General features: G+C 38.6%; 1 protein-coding gene across 1 annotated transcript in view; it reads right to left on the bottom strand.

Annotated features, from left to right (window-relative positions):
* Positions 1-298: 298 nt before the first annotated feature.
* Positions 299-12,748, bottom strand: part of TTLL11 (tubulin tyrosine ligase like 11) — a 47,448-nt gene continuing 34,998 nt past the window's right edge. The window contains 6 exon segments of the mRNA XM_032200494.1: positions 299-3,626; positions 4,607-4,669; positions 4,671-4,733; positions 4,735-4,958; positions 9,858-9,964; positions 12,360-12,617. Of these exon segments, the coding sequence (XP_032056385.1) occupies positions 3,543-3,626; positions 4,607-4,669; positions 4,671-4,733; positions 4,735-4,958; positions 9,858-9,964; positions 12,360-12,617 (799 nt within the window). The 3' untranslated portion in view covers positions 299-3,542.

Here is a 12,748-nt window from a genome sequence, read left to right as displayed (position 1 = left end):
TATTACACATTTCTAACCTAAGAAACTCAAAGAAAGGAAGCCCACGCACTGGAAACCACTATTACCATGGCAGACTGAGCGAGGAGAGGCTCGAGGGCTGGCACTAATCGCATAAAGCTGCAGAGATCAATCTTCTGATTGAGCAACATGGAAAAGCTCAAACTGATGCATCTGCTCAGCAAACGCTGATGCAAGATAACACCCCAAAAAGATGAAGCAGGACAGATTCACTTTCAAAAAGAAGATACTCATCTTCCAGAAAACATCGGACAGCAACAAAGAAATTTAAACTACTGGATTCAGCCAAATTGACCATATCACTTTATTAGGCAAGTTGAAAAACAGAATTTTGGAATTAGGAGGAAACACAGTAAAGCATGATGGAAAAGGAAACAAATTAGAGGGAACTAGGTAATATTTAGAAGCAGATTGTCACTGTCCATCAGACAGAAATCAGAATAAGGTCAGACACGGGGCTGGCGAGGAACGGAGAGCTGTCATAATGACTGATTAGCAATGCCAGCCCGGCACTGAAGTCCGCATGGTGGCAGGTGTTGAGGCTCCTGTTTCACACACAGGAACAATCATGTGCAATGGAATCGCTGCACAAAAAACGTCAGTACGGAATGAGAAGTCACTCGGTTGGCAACATTGAACAGAGATGTCATTCAGCTCTTTCCCTCTCTAAAGCCTAAGAGGCTACAAGTGCAGGCAAGCACAAAGTTGGTCAGGGCACAGCTTCACAACACTATGAAGGGTATGTTGCAAGTAATTTATAGCTCACGCCATAGCAGGTAGGAGCAGCAGTCGAGGCACTGACCACGCAGGATCCAGGTGGGAGCTGCTCCTCCTGAGTCTCTACCTACAGCCTCAGTGTGACACTGCCTCGAGAACTCCTCCATCCCACAGTGTGGAGCAGTGCCCTTTTCACACCCCCAAAAATCTCTGCAGAGGCTCCAACCCCTTCTGACCGGTGCACTCAGTATGAGGGCAGGCACCTACCCTGTTTCCAACGAACCATGCACGGCTAGGCTCAGATGGGAGAGGAGAAGATCGCTCGTCATCATGTGGGTTTCCAAACTGCATCCTCTCTCTCTTAGAAGGGTGCTTTGACCACCTCTTGATAGGCTGAACACAAGATTAATGCAACCAGAGGCATAGAGCAGATAAAAGGGAGTCACCTGCAGAGCAAGGGGGGGAGAGCTCCAGCTGAGAAGACAAACTCTGAAGCAGGTGGACTTGGGTGTCACATCTGAGCAAGCACTGACATTATAAATAGCTCAACATCTCCCTTTCCAACTGTGTTTTGAAAGAAAACAGCTAGGACTGCGTGGCAAGGAAAGTGACCCAGGCAGAGAGAGCGATTCAGTTTCAAGAGCCAAATTAAGTTTAGGCAGAAGAAAAATTTCAAGCAACTTGGGACTACAACAGCTCCATGCAGAGTAACAACTCATCTACATTGAGCAAGGAGTCACCTAGTGAATTAAGGTGTATTCGGGCTAGATCCAAGCCTGCAGGGAAGGGGAATGACTGGACTGAAATTCTGGACACACTTGCCTCAAATCTGCTTTAGATGGTTTAGGTGGTTTACTTTGATTTATATCCAGTGAAAATACCAGACCCAATGTGTCTGATAACAAGAAAAATTTCACTGGTATGCAATGTTTATATATAGCATTCAGTATTCCATTTGTGAGCACATTATTCTCTGAAAATAATATATAGAAAACTACTATTAAAAAACAACACTTGCATACCTTTCATTATTGCTTCTTCTGCTAGAAAGCTATCTCAGGATTAACAGATTATCAGTGCATTAGCATTCATATTCTGAATTCTGCATCTCTGGTCATTTTCTTGTGTTTGCACAGACTGCTAACTTAAAAGCTATGTGAAATTGCTTTGGATGCTGAGTAATATTGCGAGGAAATTGCATTAGATGGAAGGGAAGGGAAGTGTGACTGTTGTGAGGTCTCTGAAGTACATTCCTATTTTACTGCAAGACCCCCCACCTCCCACCCCTGAGAATAATACGGCATTCAATTTTCCAATTATATAAATATATTAACACTGGGTTACTAGAGGCAGATAATTGAATATTTTATGTATTCTACAAAGGACCCTTCACACTTGAAACTGGAAATAAATAGGGTATACTGCATCAACCTGTGTATGCAGAGGTTATGAAAATCAGTATTAGATCCAGAGAATATAAGATCTCAAAATCGAGATCTTGCTAGTGTTCGTTATATACAATAATTATTTTAATTCACTGGTATCAGGGTAACTTATATAATAGCAAAAAAAAAAATCCCACAATATTTTAGGTCATAGATTGTACTAGTAGAAAGCTCCAAAGAAAGGTATTCGCATTTATACCATTTCAAATCTTAGTCTTCTATAACTCTGTCTTTACAGGACATCAATCACAAGATGAGAGCAACTGTAAGCTATTTTCTAGTAACACACTGCCAATTGCAAGACAAATGTCAGATGTCACAAAATGAGAAGTAACCATTTTTCAACTTGTGAATGCCTTCAAATATATTACAATGAAAGTGTGAAAAAAAAAATGACCCTTTCAGCTTCATTTGTTCTGACAGCTGCCAGACCTTGGAGTTTGGCATTTTATCTTCATACTGCAATAATCTTTATGAAACTTAAACAAGGCAGAGGGCAGTGGCATTAGTCTACAATCACCCTCTTATGTACAACACAAAGTTTCAAACTGTCTAGCCACTGAAAAAAAAACTATCGTCTACTATTACTCTTATTTCTGTTACAGAGGAATAAGAGAAGAAACTACTCCCACATCTGTTATTAGCACATGCTAGGTATTAGTTTCTTGCATGCGCAACTTGACTTCTGCATTGTATTGCCATGCTACTTGGGAAAAACACATGCTGCTTAAACCTACAACTCAAGAAAGTAAATTCTAAACTTTTCCTAGAGCAAAAAGTCACTCAATATTGTGTGTGCATTTAGTCCGTGACATTAAATGTGCGGACTTCTGCACTGTATTGCCATGCTACCAATTGCCACTTGGGAAAAATGCATGCTGCTTAAACCTAAAAATCAAGAAAGTAAATACTGAACTTTTCCTAGAGCAAAAAGTCACTCAATATTGTGTGTGCATTTAGTCTATGACATTAAATGCATGGACTTTCTCTGTATTGACAACACACTTCGTGTATTCCGGGTAACATTTCTGGTATGCCAGCCGCTGGAACATTTAGACATCAAGATCAGGTAATTTTCTCAAATCCAAGCCTAACTGCCCAGGCATTGTGCCATCTTACCACTTCGAGTTTTTGACAGTGTGATAAACACTAGAACACAAGTAGATTATTAACAGTAAAGAACAGAACAGAGGAGAAAAATCAAGCTATGCAGAAATACATTATGGTAATAAAATATGAGGCAATAAAAAAAAAATTGGCTGAGCAGCCCTGAAGTTCCAAGTTATTCGTGTTCTTTACAACCAGTCTCGTGTCTCTGCTCCCCCCCACCCCCAAGAAGAGTGTGATTATGGAACTCACAGTTCATTTCTTGAAAAATAAGACTATTCTGTAGAACTCCTCCAAAAGAGCTCCAGTGGTATAGTCCAGCATTCTTGACAAAACATCCTGTTAAATAATAAAGATCTAATTTGTAGAGAGTTGTACTTACTTAAGGGAAATATGACGATATGTGCAAAAAGAAAAAAAAAAAAATCTGCTCCAGATGTGAATGCAGTTCCAAATAGGATAACAAACAGCCAAAAAGTATATAAGAAAAGCAAACCTAGAATGAAATTAGTTTAGCCTAAAGTCAGTGACAGGATTGGTTTCACTGGAACTTAAAAGACCTCTTACACTGTAAGGCTCTTTGCAGCAGCAGTGCTTAGTACCTGAAGACAAAAGCACCACTTAACTAACCAAATTTGACTTTTTTTTTCCTGTGAATAAGTGTGATCTTATTTTTTCTGTGGAAGCAAAAGGATAAACATCTTTAGTTTTTCTTTAAAAAATTAACAGTACTTGTCATGGCAAAGACGTACAAAATAGGAGCCAAAATATGATGTCAGTGTTTTAAAATTGACTATAAAAATAAGTACATAGCCATAGACAATGAGCACATCTGTACTGATACCAACAAGTACAGTTCAAGTCACTGTTTCAGGGTCAAAAGCCTGACGTCTGACCAGAAATGCAATTCCAGGTTTTAGTTCTCCAAAGCACACGAGCTATTTGAGACTGCAGCTTCTTACTTGGTTTTCATGATACATTCAGTGCATACAAAACAGTGTAATTCCTTTGACATGAGTATGCCTCTCAGTTCAACCAATCCCATGATGGTGGTTATCATCCCACTGCATTTTTGTTCCTTGTCTTCACACTCTGAATAAAAGCACAGTTTGTCACTGAGGTGTACTGCAGGTTCAATGGAGAAGTTAAAAAAAAAAAAAAAAAAGCCATTGTGAGGGAAGATCATTATTTGAGAATGGGACCTTGCAGTTGACCTTTTGAAGAGCATAAATAAGAAAGAAAAAGCTGTAATAAACAAATTGTGACCATCGGATGAAGGAATTCAATAGCCTGTTCCCTCTGCTGCAGTATGTACGTACCTGGAGATTAATTCTCAGTTCCCTCAGTCTCTCCCTGCTCCACCCTGGTGAAATAGCACTGCTAATAGCGATGATTTCTATAATCTGCAAATTTACTAGCTGTGGCTCTGTGCTTTAGGAGGGGTGTTATGTGCAGCTGCTGTGAGTTGAAGTCCTTCAGTCTGAGAAGTAGCTACTGCACTTCGGCGCTCCAGAATCCCTCGTCCACACACCAGGCGCTTTTCGTCCAGGGCAGCCAGATGATACTCACAGAAGTCAATCAGTGATGCCACTTGCTCGTGAAGAGGAAGCGACTTGTATTTTTTCTGAGCCAGGTAGAAGAAAGCTTCAACAAAGGCTTGCAAACACATTCCTGCAAGGAAAAGGAGTTTAAAGGAGATTCATAACACCGTGTGCGCCAGCAAACTGCAATCTTAAAATATAATAAATCTTATTTCTTTGCTACCAACACCAAATGTGTATGTGCCATGTGTCAACACATGCAATTGTGCTAGTTAACTTCATTTGATTTAAAAAGCAGCCATATACAACTCTCATTAGGAGGGAAAAAAAAAGGCCAAAAGACAAAGCTTTGTTTGCATGTACCTCACACTTGAGCTCATTTTGTGTTTCAGTACAGCAGACGCCCAGGCTGGGTTGCAGACAAGGGATACTCCTTATCATTGAGGCTATTGCAGTTTTTACAAACATCAGCCTGAACAGCACCCTGGCATCCAGATGCAAACAGGTACACCAACAACTGGGTTCAAAATGTGTAATTAAACTGACCCATGATCAGCCTTAGACCCTAGACCTCTACAAGAGGTATTTTTGTTTCAACTGAATAAAAACCAAACAGTCCAATTGTACAAAGGGAAAGTGGTGTAGTGCCAAAAAAAATTGCTCTGCTCTAATAAAACTCTATTTTGCCCCTTCACAAACAAAAGTACCCTGCAGAAGCCATACACTGCAGTACAGAGCTCTTCAGGTGTTTCTTTTATCACATCAACCCAGTAACAAATTACCACAGGCAACGGAAAGAGGGGCTGCATATTAACCCTAATTATTATACTTAAAACCTTGAAGTAATACCTAATTTAATTCTTAATTAAGAAGCCCAACCACAATCAGTTTTGCAGAACGCAAGCACCAAGGAACAGTTACATTGCTTTGTGTTTTAACTGGCTCCCCCAGTTTGAACATATATTTTAGAAGATTATTTTAGGATGAGATATCGAAATGTTTGTTGTTTTGTTTTTTAAACTCAGTGTTGGCTTATTGGTGCCGCAGGAAAGGCACCTTTTCAAAATATTACAATTACATTCTGAAGTATAATTTCTCTCAACTCAGACTGCAGCTGGATTGCTTACAGCCTTGGCTGTAGAACAGCTTGAATTGCTGGGTTATCTGAAAGCAGCAGCTGCCAGCTCAGTAAATTATTTTATCAGTCACGGTGAGCTGCAGACAGGGAAAACACCTTTAGTCACATCCACACTTTCTCCCTCATAAGTGACACTCATGTGAAGCATTTAATGAGAAAAGTTAGAAGCTGCTGTTTTACAGCAACAGCAGCAGCTCTTGTATTGGCCACAGCTGGAAGGGGGCCAAACACAAAGCCATCAGAAATGGGTTTTTTGTTTGTTTAGTGCGCGTGCTTAACACCTAGAAAACATCGAGACTCAACAAATCTGTTAATTTCTGAAAGCCTTGCTCTTGCTAGAGATATTCTGTCAGCTAACCACGTAACTGTCGCACCCACACTGAAATACTGAACGCAAATACTCAGTTCTCTCAAAACCTGCCTAGATACTACTTGCACCTGGAAACTTGTACACATCGGTGAAACTAAGGTGACCCAAACCTGCCTAAAGTAGTGCAGGAATCCACACACAAACAGCCACAGCAACCCCGCTGCACTGTGTCTCCATTTTCTCCCAGCTAATCCTAGGCCTGGATTTATTCTTTCCATCTACCACTTGCAAAGTCTATTTTACTTATCCTCCTTGTGCCTTATCTGACTTCACAACCACAGAATCTACAGGATATTATTATAGGATATCTGCATTCAACTAAGACAAAATAATACTTATCTATTTCTTACAAAGAGAAAATTCATTAACATTTTGGAAGCATGTTTAAATATTCAAATAAGTTTACACAGAAATAATTTCACTGTCATACCTGCCCCCACTCAGAAATTACATGTCTCACTGAGACTATTGATCTTTCTGCAGGAGAGAACTGCAGATCCATTTTATGCAAGGGAGTAATGATATCAAATACAAGAAGTCAGCCTCAGCTGGGAAACCTTCTGATTTTTCTGCTATTTTAACATTCAAAAAAAATGCAGGATTATATACTTGATGTCCAAGTTCAACTTCTTATATAAAAACCTATTTTGAACCAGTTTCTCAGAAGACGCCAGCTTGCAGCTCTGTGACCAGCATGCTAGTTTATACCCGCGGCACTGAGATTTCTTTATCCCAAGCTTATTTAAATGCAACCTTGACAATCCACCTTGATGGCCACAATGAGCAGCAGTATAAAACCTTCAGCTGTTGTTTCCCTGCTGTAAACTGCTCAAAAAAGACATGTCACTAACTCCCTTCTCAACAACAACAACAAAATCGTATTAGTGCAATTGAAATTATTCAATATTTTACAAAAACTACTGAAGAGTTGCCAAATTTAGACACTCAATTTTATATAGAAATGTAATAGCAATTTTAGAACTTAAGTTATATATTAAATGGTGTATTTACACCATTAATATAGGAAAGAAATAATCATTAAACTCTGCTATTTTGATAGATTACTGCCTTAGATCTAAAAATGTGACCAAAGCAGATGGGGAAGTAACTCACTACTAAAGTGAGGTTGACTGCCTTTCTAGCAAATTTTAAGAGTCTTTCTTAATTTTTTTCATTTTCAATATGTTTTCTTCATAACTGCAAATAAACTCACCAACTCACTGCAAACACCTCACAAAATTATATCTAGAATATATGGATCAGTTGTTCACAAAGTTATTAAAAATGCATTATGCAAAAGTGGTTTATTTAGCCAGAGAAACACTCTTCATTCTTAATTATTTAATCAAGAAATGCAAACCTTGCTTTTCACTAAGAAGGCTGAACATATAATAAGAACATAGATATTCTGAAACCTTCCAAAGTGTCTCATCTTCTGAATGAAGAACTGAGCACGCTATTAGAGTTATTAACCTCCCACATTTTGCAGGGGCTGGGTTCCCTGGCTATGTACATACCCAGGTAAACCTAAGAATACAGGAAAAGACAACAGAATGCAGACTATGACTTTTTGAAACAAAGATGCTCGAAAACCAACTTCTACAAACATATTTAGAAGAATTTGTCTTGGACAAACAACAGACTTTAAACTGAAAGAACATCACATTTTTAAAGCAAAGGCTGAATATATATACCTGGGGAACACGAGGAATTTTTAGATGTGAGCAAATCTGGGCCCCTCAAGCAATGCTCTGCTGCCCTAGTGCTGCCTACCATGTTAACACCTTGGTATTATTTCAGAAACATTTATGTTTACTTTAAAAACCTAAGTCCACAAGATAATCAACAGAAGAAACCCTTTGTTGATGTTTAGTAACCACCTATTCTCTTGAGCAAATAATTTGTTTTAGTAACGTCAGGAAAACAAAAGTGATGCAATTTGTATTAAGTAACAGGAAGTGGGGCATCCCGGTATCATCCCCAGCATTCAACACTTCCAAGTCCTTTAGTGCTGCAGCAATAGTGTGCTACCACTTAGGACAACAGTATATATTCAAATATTTACAAAAATTAGATTTGAAGAGGTCTTTGTTGTGAGAAATATTTTCTAAACTTCACCAGTGCAAATACTCACACTGGAAGTTATCTTGCTGATCTGCACGTACAAAGTCAGTTCTAGGGCCCAAGGGTTATCAGGGTGGATCCAATGCTATTGTAACCATTTCTCACTGAGGGGAAACTAATTACATCCAAGAACGCCTGCCCTTTACTGAGAGCAGAAGATAAGAGCCAAACTCACAAAAGAAGAAACCACTGACATTTCAATTAGTTGTTTTCCTTTGAAAGGAATTTATGAAAAATCTGTCTGATAAGCCCAAGAAGTGAAAGGGGATGAACTCTACTGTGCGTACAGGTAAACTGAAGACAGTTCATTAAACAGCTTCCCACAGCCACTGTTCTTGGCTAACATATATTTTAGTTTAAATGCCTTTTCATAATGGAGAAGTAAAAAAAATAAATAAATTAGATGCCTGATCTATAGCACCTCCCCCTGAGGTTGCTCAATGGAAAGGACACTCCAAGTGTCACACTGTGGTACAAACCTGGAACTTCCTGCAGAAAATGCCTCTGACCAACTGAAAGGAGGAAGAAGTCCAAGGACAAGTGAATCTCCATTAGGGTAAGTTCCCTATAGAAGCCTTTCAGCCATTCTGAGTACATTTACATTGAGTCCTACAACCCACATTAGATGCAAAAATGCTTAAAAGTGACTTAAGTGACTAATGCTCCTGTAAGAACAAACAGAAGCACAATTTGCAACAAGGGGTGCTTGTAGGAGAATGTGCTGCTATTCTTCTTTACTAAGAGCCAATTTAATAGCTGAGCACTGTGGGAGTTTGTGCGGAAACCTATTGTCCTTCCCTGAGCCATCACAAGGACAATGCAAATGGAAAAAAAAAAAAAAAAAAAAGGAGTATACAGTTGGGCAGGGGGAAACTCTCTGGAAAGTAGTATGGGTAGTTTTCTTTGTCCCCGTTTTGAGAACAGAATTTGTAACCCGTTTGGAGAACAGAATTAAATCAAAATGAAGTTAAGCATATTTATTTCTAGCTCCTGCACAGCTTTTTGTTTGTTTGATTTTTTTGCTAGACCATGTAAGCTACTCTAATACAAACATATCTTCTTACACTGTAATTAAGTTGGAGGTTCCACTGGGAGTGTTTTTAAATGCTCCTCTGCAAACAGCAACAAGAATTATGCATGCAAAACTGCAAGCATATGAAGGGAGAAGATTTACAGAAGATTTGTTCCAATAAACAAACTGAAAACCAACATCTATTCTATCTATGAAGGTAAACTGCCATAGAAATAAATAGAACAATTTGTTGTACATGTACGTGCCTCAGATTTACATGCCTTGTTCCCATTATTCTTTACTAAAGTTTGGGGTGTGCTTGAGCTACCAAAGATACAAAAAAAAAAAAAAGCTTCCAGAATCTTCAAATACAAAATAGCATTACCTGATTCTCTGTGATCAATTCCCATGCTGTTCCACCTTCTCGTGATATCAATGTATAAGATATCTACCGAAGCCATTGAAAAATTGCTGTTACTCAGTTTGCAGTTTCTGTTAAAGAAAAAAAGAAGTCTGCTTACTTCCAAACTTCCAAGGTAGAAAAATTTGTGCAAGAGCAATGGAGAGAAAACAGGAAGAAAAGTTTACTTGTGTCATACGTACACACCCGTTGTAACATACACAGTCATACAAAGTCACACAGAACATACAAATAACAGATGCCAAACAAACCAATGTTCATTAGGTGTATATATCTGAAATGGGAAAGGCCCTGTGTTTTCCATATGCAGAACATCTCACATATGCAACTAGCCCTGCTGTCTGTTCGAATCATGTCAGTGCCATCTTTGCCAAGAAATGGCTCTGGACAGGATCAGCAGTTGGAGGCACGCATCTAAACCCCATCTGCACATTCAATCTCATGTCAATATCTAGCAACAAAAGGCAGCAGGTCAGATTACAGATTAACTCGTCTATCTTGGTTTTGCAACAAGCAAGCAAAAAGTTCTGAATATTTAAATAAGAAATAAGACTTGACCACCTGTTAAACACAGCTTTCTCTGAGGCTGTTGCTACTATGCTTTCTGAGGCCATAGCAGAATGAAGGTAATTGGTACATGGTAAAACCCAACACAAACCTGCACAGACTATCTGCATAAAGCAGAGTTTGCACAGAGAAATACTCTATTTGACTGACTGATCCTGTTTGGAAAGGGTTGGAGGAAAGCTTTCAGGCACAGAACCATTTCTTCCTGTCTGAACACTGAACAGATTTATCCTATGCGTTACTGAGCACTGCACAGAGAACCGCAGCATCTCTGGATGCATCTTAAGCATTTGGTGATAAGCACATGTGGGAGATCTGACTTGTGTGGTCTAAGCCCACAGTATATTGTTGATCAGTAGATGAGAATTAGCCATCTGTCCAGGATTTCCAGATGTCTGGCAGCCTGGATGGAACCAGTGCACATGCCAAAGAGCTGGCCAAAAGTTCTAGCCAGAAAAAAAAAAAAAAAAAAAAAAAAAAAAAAGATAATTTAAAAGAATCCTAATTTTTAGTAGCCTAAGCAGAGCTTATTTAAAACAGAAGAGAGCTCAGATGTGGCCTAGATAGTCCAAAAATAAAAATAACTTTTAAAAAATGTTAAGAGCCTCACTATGTGTTTCTCTCTCTTTTTTTTTTTGAATGAAGAAATCATTGAAGGGGGGGGACAAATTTTGGTTAGCAAAAGTTTGAGTGATAACCGTTGCAACCACTTGCCCACACGTTTGCACATACACACAAATCACACTTGTGTGCCATTTCATTCTTGAAAAGTGAGACAGAACACATCTCAGAAACAATCTTCTTTCTGAAAGGAGCAGTAAAGACAGCATTTCAGAAAGAGGCCAGACAACTGACTTAGATCCTCTGGGGGAAAATAAAGAAAAATATTTGCTAATATTAAGAAGTTTAAGTTAACATGCACGAGGAAACTGCAAAGAGTATTCATTATGATATGACAATTTATTTTAATATTATTAAAAGAAAATGTTGGCATTTATACTGTGCTCATCTGACAAGTGCCAAGTTAAGGCTGGACCGAACAATAGAAAATACAGAACTGGAAAACATCCTGCACTGGTCTGTAGATAGAGCAGATGCCTTCAGTATTTTTCTATATATCTGTAATTTGTATAAATCAAATTGTTTATATTCATTCCTGAATACTAAATGCATCTGCACAGAAACAGAATCTATATTTTAAGACTACATCTGCTGCTTATTTATTTTGTCACTGTCAATGGAAGCAGAACATGAGATATTTGTACCATGACACGAACAGATTCATCCATAAAAAAAAGAATGAAAAAAAATTAAAAGTTTGTGGAAAAAAAAATAAATTGAGTTCCTTGCAACTGCAAGTTGCAATTTCATAATGCAAATCCTTAGTGCACAATGCATTGCACTGGCACTTGGAAATCCTTTACTTTGGCCTGGGGCAGAGAGCTGTGGCCCCATAGCTAGCAAAATCAGATCTCAAGTGACCCAATTTCAATTGTCACTTTTTCACAATTGTATTCCTGGGGTTTACTAGAAGCATGACATGCTGACAAGGACTGCAAATACTGTCTCTCAAAGTACTACTGATCTGCTGTCGAACACAGACCCACATTTCTACTAGACACAATCATAGGTCAGGCATTTGGGGAATTTGGAAGTATATGTAATGTTTTATATTATTTTTAATATGCAATGTTTCAATGGAACTTAAGGGGAAAAGTTCTTTTAAAAGCTATTACTAAATCTACCAGCTAAAAGTGTAAAGCTATTAAGGCCTATTTTAATCCAAAAAACTGAAAATAATCAGTAGTGGCAGTACCAGTACTGCTTCCTAGTAGGGCTTTGAGTTTCTAACTTCCGTGCTACACCTCATTCCATTCCTAAAGAGGACATATTACTAACCTTATAAATGTTCGGAAACCTGTTGGCCCCAACTTTGTCGTCCCTTTTACACCAAGAAATCGGATAAACAACGCAGCCACTTTGTCCACAAGTCGCAGATAATTGAACTGCTTAGCATACTTTGGAAACACCTGCTTCAGACAAAGGGAAGGCAGGCCTGCCTCCGTAGTTTTACTGGTATCATATTCCAGTCCGTCTGCTGGTCCTGCATCCAGTAGCTCATCTTTTGTTTCTGACACATGCTCTGAAGTCTGAGATCTGTAGCATAAAATAATTGCATCTTATGTTAACCTTACCCTTGCGAGATTCAATAGTTGTCTTTCTGCATTTATTTATTTTTTGTTACTACCAGCAAACTAATTTAGTTTAAAAAGCAAGTTACAAGAAAT

The sequence above is a fragment of the Aythya fuligula genome, chromosome 19 (assembly GCF_009819795.1).
Source record: "Aythya fuligula isolate bAytFul2 chromosome 19, bAytFul2.pri, whole genome shotgun sequence".
NCBI lineage: Eukaryota > Metazoa > Chordata > Aves > Anseriformes > Anatidae > Aythya > Aythya fuligula.
Note: the sequence above shows the minus strand (reverse complement) of the source record. Positions and strands in the feature narration are given on the sequence as shown.